The sequence below is a fragment of the Cotesia glomerata genome, linkage group LG9 (assembly GCF_020080835.1).
Source record: "Cotesia glomerata isolate CgM1 linkage group LG9, MPM_Cglom_v2.3, whole genome shotgun sequence".
Lineage (NCBI taxonomy): Eukaryota > Metazoa > Arthropoda > Insecta > Hymenoptera > Braconidae > Cotesia > Cotesia glomerata.
Window position 1 is genome coordinate 12,181,308 of NC_058166.1, and position 18,852 is coordinate 12,200,159.

At 30.9% G+C, this 18,852-nt stretch overlaps 1 protein-coding gene across 1 annotated transcript in view; it reads left to right on the forward strand.

The window, feature by feature from the left end:
- The first annotated feature begins 11,755 nt into the window (after positions 1-11,755).
- The window catches only part of LOC123271839 (alpha-2C adrenergic receptor-like), a 334,634-nt gene continuing 327,537 nt past the window's right edge, over positions 11,756-18,852 (forward strand). Inside the window, exon 1 of the mRNA XM_044738329.1 lies at positions 11,756-14,763. Within this exon, the coding sequence (XP_044594264.1) occupies positions 13,693-14,763 (1,071 nt within the window). The 5' untranslated portion in view covers positions 11,756-13,692. The remainder of the gene's footprint in view (positions 14,764-18,852) is intronic.

Genomic DNA, 18,852 nt, shown 5'->3' on the forward strand with positions numbered 1-18,852 from the left:
AACTAACAACCTCTTTATATCAGTACTATAAATATTTTTGCGTAACTTTAAGCTATACAAATTAATTTTGTGTTATAACTTCAAATATTCATATTGATAAATATTAATAGTAATTATAAGTATTAATTTCATAATAATTATGGATAATCTTAATAATAATATTAGATGATAATTTTAATATAAGAATAATTCTAGTGACTTGGTGATTTAACATATTTTATGTAAATCAACCTTATTTTGGTACAATATGATAATTTTTGAAATTTTCAAACTATAACATTATCACTAAATTATCACTAAACATTATCATAAATCACATTATCACTAAATTACATTATTTTTATTATAATTATAGTATATTGCACTAATGACGCAACATGAAGTGCTGACGGAAAAAGTATGTGTTAAAGAGAAGAACGTACAATGCGTGAGAGCCGATGTAGGCACTATTGCGCGTGCGCGTTCATTTATTCCGAGGATAGAAACTGCTGCTTTATTCCGGCTGCAAGCGGAAGGTATTTGAACTTTCGGCTTAGGCAGGAGAAAAAAAAAATTTTGTTGTAAATTTAAAAATTAAAAGAAACAATTTTGGAACGTATTTAGTGTGCGTGGTTACGAAATATTTCACTTTTTATGAAATTCCTAAAATCTATCTACTAGGACTTTTAAAAAAAATTGAAGTACACAATGACGCACACCAAGTACGTTCCAAAATTGTTTCTTTTAATTTTTAAATTTACAACAAAATTTAATGTCCAAAAATCATATACAACCATATCGGTTACTTGGATTTTTTAATTTTTTATTTTATATCTTTTTGTAAAGAAATAAAAATTTTTTTTCTTAATAGTTTTATGAACGTGGACTTGGCGCGATTTTTTTACAGTGAAACTGTTTTTGTTCGGTTTTCAGTATTTTTTGTAATTATAATAAAAATTTGCAATTGGTACCAACTTAAATCTCAAGTTGGCTGCATTTCTTATAGCAAACTATCCCCTTGAAGCTACAGTTTATGTACAAATAATTGCAGCGCACTCTGGCGGGTGTAGATGCAAGCTGTGAAATTTATTTTTTTAACTGTAGTTTCCCATCTATTGGACTATTACCATGCATTCTCGAATTACTTAGTCTGTGGCATGTCACTTTTTACATCGAAAAAAAGTCAGGATTGAAATTTTTGAGCTTGCTATAGTTTGTGCTGATAAAATTTAATAATTTCAAGTAAATTAATTGTTATAATTGAATATAATTAATTGATATCAGTAAAATAAAGTATGAATTACTGTTATAATATAAAATTTAGGAACAAGATGTACCGTAGAATTAAATAAAATTTTGCAACCTCGAAATACCGTTCTGCTTACAGTAAACACACTTGGTAGTCTGGCGCTCCGTTTACAACGTATTTGAACGGAACTTGGCGCCAGATTCTACCGAATCTGTGGATTTTTTAAAATCTTATCCCTAATTTTTGAAAAAGAAATTCCTGCGAGGTAAATAAAGCCTTAAGGAACTGAAACAAAATTTATTTTAAATGATTAATTCATAATTTTGATAATTAATTAAATATATATTAGAGCACTTATTTTTCAAATTCTACTTAATTGAACGTAACTGAAAGTTCTAAAATTTATTAAATTATTCTTTTATTTGAATGCACTAAAAATAATGAATTGTTCCTATCAGTATACAAAATATTATCGAGTGTGATCTGAGACTTTTCTTACTTTACTGCTCTAAGTATGTAATATACTATTTTTCAGTGTGGAAAAATATTTTTGTGAAAAATATATTTTGACATATATTGATTTTTATGCTAAATATATGTTATCTATATGCTTTTCATATGTATTTTTCCATACGGGGTTAGTAAATATTAGTCTAATTTCAAACATTTTGATAAATATAAAAATTAATCAGATATGAATAGTTTTGATAAAGTTCGAACTTAATTTACAACTTTAATAAAAATTAAAATAAGTCTCAAGATACATTTTAGAGAATTTAGTTGTATCACTTTTTGAAATTATTTAAGCATTCAAAAAATTTTGATTCCCAAATATTCTAAATCTTTCTTCTCAAACGTACAAATTTTTTCATCAAGAAACGTATAACCGAACCACAACAAAGCTGAAATGAAGCACTCAATCTTCTCTATTATCTCAACTGATCGATCGTCAGTTCAAATATTTGCTTTAGAAAGTTTAATAAAAATCATACTTCTCAGTGAACTTGATGATTGAAAAGCAAATTGTTTTTTTTTCTTCGTTCATCTGTACTGAAAAATTTAATTTACCACTGCCCTTTACAAGCTTTAGCAAAAATAAAAATATGCGTTAAACTTTCTATGAAGAATAAAGAGAGAACTCAATCTAGTTTTTAAATAATTTAACTTCGAACGAATTTCGATGTAGCAAAAAAAAAGTAAAACACTTTTTTTTTTGTTTTGCACTGAATTCACTTTAGCATAGACTTTGAAATTGGAACAATTTTCTATACTCGTTTCCTCTGGCTACATAGTTTATACATGTACATGTACAATGTACCCATATGAGTAGAAATGTATAACTGGAGTGGAAATACGTGTGAACGATTCTGATTCTGGATAGTAAGTTGAGACATTACGATGAGTTTTCACAATGGGCTAGCCTGCTATCTCGACAGACGTGAGACAGCTCAAAGTTAAGAATTTTCTTAACTAGTTCCTACAACCACTGGACTTGTTCTTGTTACGCTTGCGCTTTTCTCAAGTAAAACATATGTACACTTGCATTCACATAGTAGGTACATGCATCCGTTCTTACATATATATCTTGAATGACTAGACCCGGTGTTTGCATTAACTTCATTTGTGTCACATACCAAGTTTAACTATTTCTATGTACTCACCTGTATATTTACATATTGTCATACCTTCAAAATTGAATTAAATGGTCATTGTTTTCCGTAATAAGTTTTTGAAATTTTGACAGTTGTTCAAGTCTATAAATTTGGTAGAATTTCACTTAGAGCTCCTTCGTGAAATAATTTTCAACATTGTCATCTAAGACTAGAATTTCATCATTCTCACTTGTCAACTTTGTTCATATTTAAGTTCATATTTTTCACAATTTTGTCATTAATAATTATTATTGTTGTTTTATAGTTGATGTTTATAAAATTACATGTACTTATTCTATGGGCGAATGCTTTCATTAATTTTGAAGACAATTAAGTAAAATCGTTAAGTTAGTTAGCGAGTAGCAGTATTTGAAAATTTTGTTGATTTAAAAAAAAAATTAAAAGATAATTATATCGAAAATATTTTTTAGCCATAAAAGATTGCTTAAATTTAATAAATTTGTTTTTAAATTTCACATATTGCAAAAAATCTGGACTACTTTGTAAATCTGGAGTTTTTTTCAGTGAAGTGATTTTGGAGTCAGTTTGGATTTTCATCTAAAAAAACATTCGAGAACAGAATTTTCATAGTAGAATAAATTTTTATTCAGCTGAAATAAGTTTTATGTGAGAAGTTACTAACAAACACTTCAAAGAATTGTATCTCAAGTTTAAATTCGTAAATATTATCTATATTTTTTCGAAAATTTGACTTTTTTAGGACATTGAACCAAATTCTTATAAAATTTTTTTTTTCTTTGCTAATGAATCCTATGTAGAAAATAAAAATAGTAAAAAATAGTTAAAAAATTAACATTATTACGTTTAATTAAACAAATTTAACTACCCTAATTTTATTAATCGATTACTTGTAGAAATAAAGAAAAAACATTAATAGAATTTTCTTTTTAAATTGTAATATATGTATTTTATCAAACTAAGAAAAAAGGTTATAGTATTTTTTTTTGAGGTCTTCGAGCTCAGAAATATAATTTTTGTGTTATTTTGAGTGCTCCGACCCTAGTAGAAATGAAATCGAGTTTTTAGCTAGTAACTGGCCAGTTCGACTAGACTTGCCAGTTACTAGTTAGAATCGAATGAAAACTTGATTATTTCTACTAGGGGAGCTCAAAGCGATAGCTGTTCTATGCTTTCGAGCTCAAAAGTCTGATAGAAGTTTCATAGAATACTAGTTTTTTGAATTTTTAAATTGAAATAACTTTTGGATGAATGAACCGATTCTCTCGCGGTTTACGGAATGCAACGCAATTTTTTGAGATCTGAAGAATCTTAAAGCGCGAACTGGTTAGACTACAAATTTCATAGAAATTCTGAAAAAATCATTTTTTTCGACAGCGATATCTCACGAACGAATCAATCTGACCAAACTGGCTACGATTGACGTAGTTTTTTATGTTAAGGGCTAATTAGTTTTAGGAATCGGTCGGCAGAGCAATTTAACAGTTATTCTAAAAAAATCACATTCAAAAAAAATTTTTAACTTCCCGCTAAGAAAATTGAAAATTTTCAAAAATCGGGAAGTTATTGGTTTCACCTCGTTTTTCGAAAATCAAGTTTTCAACGGATGTTGACGTTTTGAGGTCCTAGGAAGCCTCCCCGAATGTTTCCGCGGTGTGTGTGTGTGTGTGTGTGTGTGTACGGCCGTATGTAAACCTCTCATAACTTTTGAACGGCTTGACCGATTTCATTGCGGTTGGCACCATTTGAAAGGGCTTGACTAAACTTAGATTTTGACCATAATTTGGACCAATTCAAACCAGTAGATTTTGAGAAATCTCAAAAAAACAGCAAAAAAAATTTTTTTCAAATGTGGTTTCTTTATAATAACTTTTAAATGGCTTAAACGATCGATTTCAAAAACTAATCAGCTCCTAACATAAAAAAAAACACGTCGATTGCCGCCAGCCCGGTCGAAATCGTTTAATTCAGTCGTGAGTTATCGTTAACGAAAAAAATCGTTTTTTTGGTATTACTTTAAAATTCCTTGTTCGATCAATTTAAACTTAAAAATCCTTTATGAGGCTTTAAAAACTCCGTTAAATGCCACCAACCACGTAAAAATCGGTTCATTCATTCAAAAGTTATTGCAGTTTAAAAAATCGAAAAATAGTGTTTTATTCAACTTCTAGCAGATTTTTGAGCTCGGAGAGCTCAAAAACGTAATAAATGCAGTTTTGTGCGCTCAAATATGAAATGAGCGGGAAGTTGCAGGGATGGCCTTTAGGGTCAACCGTTTTCCTATTTTTTTTTTAGTTTTTTTTAGATTTCTCGGAATCTACTGTTCCACATCCGTTCAAAATCACCAGAAATGTAAGTTTGATGGAACTATTTAAAACGCCACTAGTTTGGTTCCAATCGGTCAACCCCCTAAAAAGTTATAAGCAATTTACATGCAGCCACTTACACACACACACACACACACACATACACACACACACACACGGGGAGGGGGGGAAGCTTCCTAAGACCTCAAAATGTTAACATCTGTTGGAAACTCGATTTTCGAAAAACGGGGTAAAATCAATAACTTCTATTAACAGTATAAACTTACTGAAACTTTGATTACTTCATTAATTAATTAATTAATTAATCGTAACAGCCATGAATATTGTAATTATCAATGTAATTTAAAATATACTTAACCGGGCAAGAGACTCGAGTTGAGATGAAAAAGCGTTAAAAAGAGGTCTACCCTCGAATGTTCTAAAGAGCCAATGATGAGAATAAAAAACACAAGAGCAAGGATAGGAGGGGCACGAAGTAAGTGAGGTTTGCCGAGCTGACAATGTTCGATCAAGAGAAATTACTTGAGAATATAAGCTTCAACACAACTAAGCCGTTCACTTAAACAGAGTACTGAGGGTGACTACTGAGGGTATATACAGCTAACATCTATAAAACAAAAAAAAAAATGGAGAAAGAAACAATCTTTGTATAGATAAAACGATCTTATACTGTAACAGTGGCAAACTTCCAAGAGTCATCCAAAATCTACCCTTATTCCTTTCCAAGGATCAGACGCCGAAGAACGCTGTATTTATACACAGTGGATCCACTTCCGCAACACCCGGAGGCCACAATAATGTCGCATAAACTCGTAAGACCATCATTTGCTATAATCTTACGATCCTCTCCATGAATTTTTAATAACTCACCTTATATTCGTCTTTACTTCCTTTTTATTGTTATTATTATTACAATCAGTCAAGGATAAATATTAATATAGAGTATATTCATGTTAATTCTCATCCGTAGACAAAAAAAAAGTTTGTATATGAGAATATATAAAAATGATATAATGTTATTTTATTTTAAGTTTTAAAGGCGGATGGATATTTTCGCAACGATTAATAGATGGCAAAAGGAAGCGCGTTTTTCTTAAAGACTAAATGATCGAACGAGTGATTATACCCGAAAAATTATTCACAGTGGTCAAATTTAAATTAGAGGAGGAAGGGGTCAATTGAACCAAAAAAAGTTTAGCAATTTTTTATTATTCGAATTAAAACTAAATGATAATTTTTTTTTCTTGAAATGGTAGTTTTTTAAGTCTACTATCATTATCAATACACAAATTAGTCAATAAATAACCTGAATTTTTTAAAATTATTAATTTATCCAAACGCGTCGAATGGTTCAATTGACCCCCGTTCAGGGGCAATTGAACCACTGCTTGGAATCAATTGAACCAATAATATTTAAAACTTAAACGCTAACTTTTAATAAATAATATATTAATTGCTACTTGCTAATATTAATATTGCATATTTTTAATGCACAGATATTATATTAAATAAATTATAAATCAATTTAAAAATAATTTTCAGTATAAATTGAGTTCATCAAATTGTTAGATCAAAATTTTGATCATATCCGAGTTTAACATATTATAATCTAATACTAAGAGCATGAAGCATTTTTTCAATTTTTTCGATTTTTTAAGTCGAGTGGTTCAATTGACCCCCTTCGCCCCTGATAACTCTTATTTACAATCAACTTCGAGTTGATTAAAATAGTATGAATTTTGTTTGATAAAATCATGCTTTGTTTGAAATTTTAACACTAATTGGAAACATATAAGTTATATCACGTCAAATTGACCAATAGTTAGAATGAAGTCCTTTTAATTCAGACCGAATCTGTTAAAATTTTTTTTTCTCATTCAATAAATAAAAGATTTCTTAAAGAAAAAACAAATTTTAAATATATTTTCAAAAGTTATATTTAAAATTTTACTATTTTTCAACTTTATTTTTAAATATCTCGAAAGCTAGAATAAGTATATAAATAAACTTTTATTAATTTTAAAAAGGATACGTGGGACTATACGAAAAAAATTATTTGAATTTTTGATCAACTGTGAATGTTTTTGAAACATATTGGTGGAAAATTGAATTAAAATTTAATAATTGTTATTATTATATTATTTATAAGAACTTAAGAATTGAACATAATGTAATCTTCTTTATAATTCAAATTGTTTATAACAATTTTTTTTCAACCAATGTTTTCTTGTTTTAAAATCCTTTTGTATATTGTAACAAAAAAAAACTTTAATTATCTGAAATTGTAACAGCAATCCTTTTTTTATTTAAACTTTCTATTCTACTTCAATACATAACTAGATGTAACATGCGCGTGCAAGCGCGCGTCTGAATGTTAACATGAATATATAATATATATTTTCATGCTTATGATAAATTTGACCAATCACATTACGAATAAATTGACCACATATATTTCATCTCAATGTTACGTTAGGATTAAAATTTTTTAATATTTTAATCCCATAATATAAAATATAAGCTAAAGAAATTCTCACGATTTTTTATAATAACAAATCTACTTGAAATTAAGTTTTTAATAAATGAACATAATCTATATTATAATATATTAAGAGAATGAGCGAAATTTTGTGGCCAGTTTATTTATATGATAAAATGGGTTTTTATGGTTAAATTTGGCATCGTTGGAAAGGTCTTGACCTGAAATTGTGCCTTGTCAATGTTCTACATGCTTTTCTAAAATAGTTTATTTTTTATGATATAAGTTTTCGAAGTAGTTATGAATAGATTCAAATTTAGCGATAAACAAAATTTGTTTATTTATTTATTTTGTTTTGTATACGTGAATGTGGTTATATGCCAAAAATTAATTTATATAATTAAGAGACTAAGAAAAATTTAGTAACAGGTATATCTTTATCGTTAATTGGGTTTGATATTTTTTAACGATAGTTATTTATGATTTAAATAATTGAGAGAGAACGGAAAATTTTATGACGAGCATATTATTTTTAAAGAAATTTTTATAGTTTAATTTGGTATCATCAGAAAGGTCGAGACAAAAATTAGTGCCTTTTCACGGTTTTACATATTTTTCGTTGATAGTAAATTTGTTATGTTAAATTTTTGGAGGAGTTTTTAATAGTTTTTAAGTTCTATATTTATAAATTTGTTCAAATTTATAAATTTGTTCGGTCACATTTTTCCATTGAATTATTCGTAATTGATCCTGTGATAGCACTATTATTTTTAAAATTTATTTAAAAAGTACCCAAACAATGTTCAGTATGATAATAAATATAGAAAAGTCACTAAGCAAAAGTTTTCTTATTTATAATTCGGAAATCTCGACAGTCGCACGGTGACTGCAGGTTGTCAGTTCTAGTTATTAATATATATTCATTTTTTTATGTTGTGCGATTTTAAAAATTGAAATCCTTTTTGTTTTACAAACGAAAATTTTTTCAATTCTAATTATACTAAGAATAAACATTTCTTGATATTTTCTTTGGAAAATTTTCGTTAGAACAATTGATTTGAAAACAAGTTATTTAACTATCTAAGTTGTAAAATATTTGGCACGCTCAGACTATTTAAAATATTTAAACTCGAATTATTTCTAATATCGCGACGAGAGACAAAAGATGAGCGTCCTCGTAACTACATATTAGTGTGTGTATGTGCAAGTATTGTATAGAAGCTGACGACATCACTGTATCGGCATGACCTAGAGTAAAGCACAGTCTAGAGCCTAAAGGTAATGCCTCGATACTTGAACAACCCTTTAGTCTATTCTCTCTGCTCTAGTCGATGTACTCGGTGCTTCGTACTTGGTACTCGGTACTGACTATCTACTTCCATACTTACTCTCTACTCTCTACTCTTTTGACTCTCTACTCCTGACGCTAGCTGGAGTCCATTCTCCATCCGACACTACATAGCCGTAGACCACTCGAGGTATGCAATGGGACACCAATATTTCAGATCTACGTTTTATAGAAGCATCACGTTCGCAGTTCTGATTACTACGGTGTTCAGGATTTTTATTATTATTTTTTCTGTGATTCAGTGCTTTGGAAATTGAATTCAAATTACGTGAATTCGAAACCTTTGTTTTTTTGATTTCAAAATGTAATAAGAGATAAATTGGAAAATTAAATATTTAGATAAACTATAAAAAGTGTACCATTTAAGTTATTATTTTTATTTAATTCAACGTAGTAATGTTTATAATTCAATATTTTTTACTTTTTACCTTAAAATTTGTCAACATAACTTGAAAAAAATAATATCTATGAAAATTTGATTTAGTAGTCTATGAAAGTCGAATTAAAAAAAAAAAATACAATTAATATTTACAGATCTGAACTTGATATAAATTGTATGAAGCATTTGTTAATAATTCAGGCTATGTTTAGCGAAATAAAAATTATTTTAGTCTAAAATTCTGTACTTGGATTATTTTTAGATTAGAATCCATATTTACTCAGTAAGGTAAAAGCCCCAATAGATGATCACGTACCAGTATATGATCACTCCATGTATTTGTATATCTATATTCACAAATATAGGTATACAAATACATGGAGTGATCATATACTGGTACATGATCATCTATTGGGGCTTTTACCTTAGTTATGTAGCTGAAAAAAACTTCAGTTTTACTCTGTATTTTAATGTATAAATAAAAACGAAATAAAAAATTAGAAAAAAAAAATAACAATAACAATTAAAGAGAAATTTTGAAACTGAAACACGTAAATTTTATGATTTTTCGTCTAAAACACTACATGGAGAGAAAAATATGGAAATCATTCCTATAATTTTAATGAAATCTTTTCCCATACCATTTTAGGAACGATTACTTACACAGTAAAAAAATTTTCGTCATTGTGTAGAGTGTTAAAATTTGTATGTTGAATATTACACTCTAGTGTATAGCATTTAACACTCTCATGTGTTGATTTAATGATTCAACACACTAGAATGTTAAATTCTATACACTAGAGTGTGATATTCGGCACACAAATTTTTAACACTCTTCACAATGACGAAAAATTTTTTACTGTGTAAATTATGGGAATTGTATCTATAATTTTTGGGAAATGTTACTATAATTATGGGAATGGTTCCTATAATTATAGGAACGATACCTATAATTATAACTGTAATATCGGCATCATTTCCATAATATTATAGGAACCATTCCTATAATATTATAGTGATGATATCTAATAATATTGAGATATTTATCATCACAACTCAAGTTATTTGTGACTTCGATGACCACCTTGAAGCATTTGAAATTATTAGCAAGTTCGATAATTTTACTTGCTTCTCAATAACATCATTTGAAATATGTAAAATAAGTAATATTGTTCATATAAATAATAAAAGTTACATACCCAAAAGGTAGATTTAATAAATATTCAACGTATGTATTGTAAATAAATAATTTTTTTTTTAAATAAAATGAAATTGTAAAAATAATCAATGAATTTCTATATCTACTTTGTTCCTTTAATTGTATAGTGAGAAAATATCCCTTTTATTAGAGAAACTTTAGAATTGCTACAATATTTTTCAATATTATCTAACACAATAATAACTGAGTTGGAATAAACAATTTAAGATTGAGTATGCACGTGAATAAAAATTATGAAAAAGAAATTTTTTCTTTCTAGTGAAAGATCAATTTTTATTTACAAAAAAAAATTTTATTAGCAAAAAAATATATATTAATTACTTTATGAACATAAACATTTTTCTATTATTATGTACGTCATTCCCATAATATTATAAGAATTATTCCTATAATATTATAGGAACCATTCCTATAATATTATAGGAACTATTCCTTTAATAATATAGGGACCATTCCTATAATATTATAGAAACCATTCCCATAATATATTGAAGCTATTCCATTATTGTATAGGAATGTTTCCAATAAACTATGGGTATGTTTCCCATAATGAGCATAGGATTGATATCTATAATGATCATTTTATTATAGGAACCATTTCCATAATTTTTGGAAAGGTTCCTATAAATTTCTCTCCGTGTAGATGACCATGAAACTAATAAGTAACTAAAGATTTTTTTAGTTTAAAAATATTCATATCTCTATCCTCAAAACTGCGTCATTTATCAACTATCAATCATTACTCTACGGAAATTCTATTTTAAATTAACTCCACCCTTTTTTCCAACCATTTTCATATATAATTACCATTCCCTAGTAAAAAATCCCCTTTGTAAAATTTCCCGAAAGCCATCAGCAACAAATCCCCAACACGACTAACAAAACCGAAAAAACTCTCACTCATCAGAGCAATTATTTTCTCATTACCATAATACCCTGGTACCCCAGTTAAAACTCGTTAAATCAAACCTTTTGCAGAGGTGCCCGAAAGTCGACTGTCCTCAGCACACACGCACTTTTCTCCCTTTTTGTCCAGCATCTCCATCCCTTTGCACTATATTCCATCCCCATTCTGAATTTTCCTCATCCCCATTCCTGTCTACGTTGAGCTTGCGCGATGAAAACTCTAGTTGGTTGTCGGCGCTCCTGCCTCGGTTGTTGGTCGCTCGCACGCCGAGGACTCGCGCGAACCTCGACGCCTCTAGTCAGCCAAAGCTCTTCAGTAAGACTTGTGCTTTTATTACTTCCGATCCTCGATTTATCAGTTAAGTCTTTAGGCGGTTCTCTTTGAATATTTTCAGTCAACAAGACCAAGCTCTGTTGATTAACTAAAAAACAGTGTAAAATTTATTTTTTTCGTTTTCTTTTTCGGACGCTGATCACTCAGTTAAGTGCGAGAATTTAAAAAATAATTAGCTGATTTAAATTAAAAGTCCCCAAATGTTAACATTAACCCAATATTGAACAGCAGACAGTGAATTAGAAGTGAATTTAATTTTGATAAACTCTAAGTGAGACGATGCGAGTTGAGTGCACCCTTGACACGCGACTGAACGCACGCAAGTGATCAAAATTAACCCTTCTATAACCATCAATCGATTCCCAATAAGCAAAGTGCATCGATAACACCCGACAAAGTTGTCGTTGACAATTATAAAAAATAAAGAGGACAGTACGTTCTCTCGTCGTCGTCGTGCGATGCTCGAAACTGAAGTACTGACTCGTATCAGACGTGAGTCCCGCCGTTTCAAGAGGTAGCACCACGAAAAATCACTAGCTCATCAGCTGCTTCTATTGTCGCTACTTCGAGACTTACGACCCCGTCGACGGCGACGACGACGAACCACTAAAATTACAGGAACATATGTATATCTATATCTAGTCACTTATATTCGGCCATCGATAGTCAAAAAGTTTGTCCAGTGATCGACAATCGTTCGTCAACTAACAGTCGTGTAAATACAGTGTACAGTTTAGATCATTCACAGTAATTTAATCTAATTGTATTAGTTGTCCAAAAGTGACCCATCCCTTGATATTTTTTAAGGTGTTTTCGTAGTTAGGAGTAGTTATAGGGTTCACGAGAGCAGGCTTAGGAGTTCCTCCTTCGTGGAGTCTGATTTTAATGTTACATATTGATAGTTAATCTTTAGGGTAATTTGTTAATGTAATCTTAAGATAGGGTTAAACCTAAAACAGGTCGGAGCAGTACGGGTGAAATAGCCTTCTTAAGCCATTGATAATAACGTTATCATCGGTAATTAGCACGGCACTCAATTAATAATAAAATTTATTTATAATTAAAAAAAAAAAATTACCGAAAAAAAAATAAAAAATTGATTACGTAAAAGTTAAAAGGAAGATATTATAAGTGTACGCTGATTAAATTGAGGGATTAAGACATTTTTATTGTCAATATATTGAATAAAGTCTCAGTCCTCTTTGCAAATCCTCAAAGCCCGTCTTTATTTCGATCGAGGTAAGACCACGCTTGGGGACCAAATTAATCGCACGCTATTTATTATATTTTGGCTTAATAGCTCAAGCTAACTAAATTGTAATCCATAAGATTAAATTAACATTAATTAACGTAATCATTACCATTAAGTGTAAATACTGAAGTAATAATCAATTATATCAGAGTATATAAATATATCTGGCCGTGAGACGCACAAGAATAAGATGAGCAATAAATGATAGCTTAAGAAGCGAGACCGTCCAACGTGAACACTTTTATTTTGTGCTAATAAATAATAACAGGATAATAAATTTGGGCGATGAGGCTTTCTTGAATCGGGCATGTTGGCCCTGGCCTCCCTGAGATGCTACCAGAGGTACCAACCAACACAACCACCAAAACCAGTCATAATAAATCAGAGGAATTCCGGAAGAACAGAGCTGGGTTGGATCATCACACTGATGTTTCTGCTACTGCCAACAGCTTGTCCAGCGCCTCAGCAATCTTCCAGTTCGGCTCCTCCTTATTCGCCAAAGGGGGGCTCAGCTTCCGAGGAAGGAACAACAAGTGGGTCTCTGATAAGGTGGACGCGATAGCAAAAGCTTGGGTCGAAGGTGCAAGTCATGCCGGGCTACGAGGGCGCGGTGATTAACGTCATCAGCGGAGTTAGTCTGGCGTCGACGAGCATCTTCGAGAACATGAATTACAATAACAATTCGTATGGTTACAACATAGAGTCGACAACCTCCAGCAACGGCAGTTCATCAACAATTGACTACTCGAGCAGTTCGACAGCTAGCTTGACCAGCGACAGGGTCACACTTCCAGTTGGAGACAATGATCAGGTTCGAGGGCAAATTGGTGGTCCAATCAAGCAGACTGATTTGAGCAGTTGTGAAAAGTGCTCATCGAAATTGAAAGATACGAGACTTAAAGAGGAGGAAGAGGACGAGGGCTACGCTTCTGGAGACGAGTCGGTGGACGAGTCGGTTGATCGTGATGCTGATGAAGAGAGGATAACTGATTTTGAAGGGGAGTTTCGGGACACTGGTTTGCTGTTCAGCTCCGAGGAAGATTTCATAACGATGGACGAGCTTAATGGTAGTTACTTCAATAACAGTTACGGGAAATTCGACGGGATTTTGTTGGGTAGTTATAACAATACCGGTAATGCCAGTGATAACAACGAAACTTATGTTGAAGGTCTGTACCCCTCGGGCTACAGCCTGATACAAATAATATTTGCATCGATTGCTGCGACGATACTCATGATTATTGTCGTCGTCGGCAACATGCTCGTGATAATAGCGATAGCTACCGAAAAGGCGCTTAAGAACATCCAGAATTGGTTCATCGCCAGTCTGGCGGTAGCTGACTTTTTTCTCGGGCTTCTGATCATGCCCTTTTCCCTCGCCAACGAAATCATGGGCTACTGGATTTTCGGGTACTGGTGGTGTGATATTTACTCCGCGATGGACGTACTGCTTTGCACCGCGAGTATCATGAACTTGTGTTTGATAAGCTTAGATAGATATTGGAGCATTACGCAGGCTGTGGAGTACCTCAAGAAGCGGACACCTGCTCGAGCCGCTCTCATGATCACACTTGTTTGGCTCATGTCCGCGCTTATTTGCATCCCGCCGCTTTTGGGGTGGAAAAGACCCACACCCGAGGAGGAGTATCCCAAGTGCAAGGTCAGTTTTTTTGAGATTTTATTATTATTATTATTATTATTATTATTATTATTATTATTATTATTTATCGATAATGGTTGAGGTTCATCTCGAAATTTTCTTACATACTTCTTAAAATAAAATTTTTTGGAGAGATTAATTTTATTCAGAAATTTTTCGTGGTTACTTTTTCAAAGTTAGAAAGAGAGCCGATTAGTTGAAAAGGATTGAAATAAATTGTTGTCAAAAAATTAACATATGAGACACGCATTTATTGATCGTATCTATTGGATACATTTTTAAGTGTTCAAAATGTTTACAGAAAAAATTCTAGCAGAATAAATTCGGTTTGTAGTAAAAATTTTATTTGTTAAGCGCTTTGAGTGAAAAATTGAAACAATTACGATTCAAAAATAAAATTTTTCAAACTCTATATAATTTATTTTTAAATTCGAAAATCTATGTTAAATATTGTATTTCATGGAAATTATAATTCGAATTATAATGTTATAGTTAAAAAATTTTCTTGAAGTGTGTGGAAATTCTATTGTTAAACTGTAATTTTTTCAATTTCAATCTCAGGATACTTTAGTACTAAAATTTCTATTATAAATTGAAAAAATTTAACTTTTTAACTTCCCGCTAAGAAAATCGAAGATTTTCAAAAATCGGGAAGTTATTGTTTTCACCCCATTTTGCAAAAATCGAGTTTTCATCAGATCTCGACGTTTTAAGGTCATAGGAAGCTTCCCTGACTACCCCCGCGATGTTATCACTATGTCTGTGTGTGTGTGTGTGTGTGTGTGTGTGTGTGTGTGTGTGTGTGTGTGTGTGTGTGTGTGTGTGTGTGTGTGTGTGTGACTCGCTTATAACTTTTGAACGACCAAACCAATCGGAATCGACTAAACGGCGTTCTACAGTGTTCCCTCAAACTTAGATTTCCTGAGAATTTGAACCGATTTGGACCGATAGATTTTAAGAAATTTTGAAAAATCTCAAAAAAAATAAGAAAAAAATTTTTTTTGAAAGTGGTTTTTTTGGAATAACTTTCAAACGGCTTTATCGAGCAACTTTAAAAACTAATCCGCCCTTAAGCTTGAAAAACTACGTCGATCGCCACCAAGCTGGTCGAAATCGGTTGATTCGTTCGAGAGATATCGTGAACGAAAGAAAACCGAAAAAAGTGTTTTTTCGGGATTACCCCGAAATTTTTGGTTCGATCAATTAAAACCTGAAAATAACTTATGAGGATGATAAAACTGCGTCGAATGCCGCCAACCGCGTGAAAATTGGTTGATTCATTCAAAAAATATTGCGGTTTGAAAATTCCAAAAATAGTGTTCCATGAAACTTCTATCAGACTTTTGAGCTGGGAGAGCTCAATTGCATAGAAATATTATTTCTTTGAACTCAGCGAGCTCAAAATATCACATAAATTATATTTTGAGCTCGAAAATCTCAAAAATGTCATAAGTACAATTTTAAGCGCCCATCAGGAATGGAATTAGCGGGAAGTTGCAGGGATGGCCTTTAGGGTGAACCGTTTTTCTAATTTTTTTTTTCCTGTATTGGATAAAACTGAAAAAAACTCTAAATTATCCTTGAAATATCTTTTCGAGAAAAATGATTCATTTCAAGAAATTTAAATTTCATAATAGTCACATTCACGATCTTTTACTGAATATTCGATGTCTAAGTATCAATTTTTAATTATTAAATGATAAATATCATGATTTAATGATTATTCATGACATTGTGACGCATTTGATTAGGAAAGAAAAAAAAATCATCAAATTCCATAAAAATTGTTTACTTACAAAAATGAAGAGATGAAAATATGTGAGATGACCGTCATTTTTTTCTCCTATCAACTCTCAAGAATCTGGCATTGGCTATCTCCGGAATTTTCCATTTGGTTTAAGAAAAAAATAAATTTTGATGTACATCGAGCATAAAATGTTTACATTTATCGCAAATGTAGCATAAACAGAATTATTCGACTCAGCGAACAATAAATTAATTTGAAAATTTCTTTTCAATAACGAAACAACTCTTCCTTTTCTCTCAAGTAGGGTAACTCGATCAATAGTTGGGCACTCTAGATGTGATGGACAAATATTATACTAACAGTAAAGTTCCGAACGATGGAGTCGAAATTTTAATGTGTAAAAATATTTTAACTAAAAAAAAAATTCTGTTCGGTTATTGAAGAAATAATTAATTTTTTATGTTCTTCTTCTGTCGTTTATTTTACTAAGAGATTGAGGGAAATGATAATCAAAAGACGGAAACTTTGAATACCACACAAAAGTAAATAACAAGAATACAATTTCTTGATTAAAAGAAAACCCAATTTAATCTTAATAATAAGTCGTTTAATTTATTCATTAACTCTTGCACTGAAAGCTTAAGATTTTTAAAAATCTCATCCGTATTTCGAAATCTATTTAAATATCTCAACAATGTCTTGTTTACATTTTTATTTAGATCTGAATACTTTTGTCGATTTGCAGCGGAGAATAATTATTTTTCTTGCTATCGGTAACTGATATGATACGGAAAAAATAATATAATTTGTTCGCTTATTCTCAGGTGCTCGCTTTCTATCAATTTGTTAAAAAGAGAGTACTCATTGAGAATTGAAAAAAAAAAAAAGGAACTTTCAAGGTTTTTTTCGCGAGTAACTTTTTAATTGAAAAGGCCAAACGTATTTCCATGCAGAGGCCGTTAAAGCTAATGAAATAAGTTTAATTTCTTGTTTTATCATTTCATGAGAATTTTTATTCTGATTTTATGAGGGTTATAAGTGACTTAAGTGATTTTCGAGGTATGTCGTCAGAATACCATTTATGGTTTTAACGAATCGGATACTAAGTTTCAGTGCTAAATGTCTAAAAATTGTATTTCTAAGTGCGTTAAAAATTCTATTTAACCCAATATATCATTAATAATAATAATTATTATTATGATTCATTGTAAATAAATATCAATAATGCTTTTTAGACGTTCACACGTGATCGTAGATATAAAATAGTTTGTTTATAAATATAGTAGGTAGATAGTTCCGCGACAGCTGATAGATGGCGAAAAGTAGCCCAAAGTTTTCGCTCGCCAAGTATTAAATCTAGCAATTATAGCCCAGAAAACAGTTGTAGTGATCAACGTTAATGAATCTTCAGTTAACTGAAGTATTTCAATATTTGTAAATTAAAATTATTGTCCTAGTTCAAAAATTTCATTTCTTTTGGGAAAAATAGAAAAGTACATTTATGAGCATCTTTCCTTATTAAACATATTATTAACATGTGTACATTGATGCAATTATACTTTTTCAAATTATTTCGGGTTTGCGTATCGATTTATTATTTATGATATGTATATGTTCGATACATATTTTCGTTTCCGTTAAATTTTTTGATAAACTCTTAGTGATTGTAAATTTGGTACAAGTGAATTAATTAGTATTTCACTTCTTATTCTAAGCTTTCATTTTCTAACCACGTTGTCCACTCGTTCTGCAATTTTATCTTCTAACACCAAATTTTTAACTTCCCGCTAAAAATCTCAGATTTTCAAAAATCGGGAAGTTATTGTTTTCACCCCGTTTTGCAAAAATCGAGTTTTCATCAGATCTCGACGTTTGAAGGTCACAGGAAGCTTCCCTGACTATCCCCGCGAGGTTGTCACTATGTCTGTATGTGTGTGTGTGTGTGTGTGTGTGTGTGTGTGTGTGTGTGTGTGTGTGTGTGTGTGTGTGTGTGTGTGTGTGTGTGTAAGTATGTGAATCACTTATAACTTTTGAACGGTTGAACCGATTTCATCGCGGTTGGTGCCATTCGAAAGGGCTTCGCCAAACTTAGATTTCCTGAGAATTTGAACCGATTCGGACCGATAGATTTTGAGAAATTTTGAAAAATCTCAAAAAAAATTAGAAAAAAATCATTTTCGAAAGTGGTTTTTTTGGAATATCTTTTAAACGGCTCGATCGATCAATTTCAAAAACTAATCAGCTCTTAACGTCAAAAAATCACGCCGATCGGCGCTAATCCGGTCAAAATCGGTTGATTCGTTCGAGAGATAGCGTGAACGAATTAAAACCGAAAAAAACCG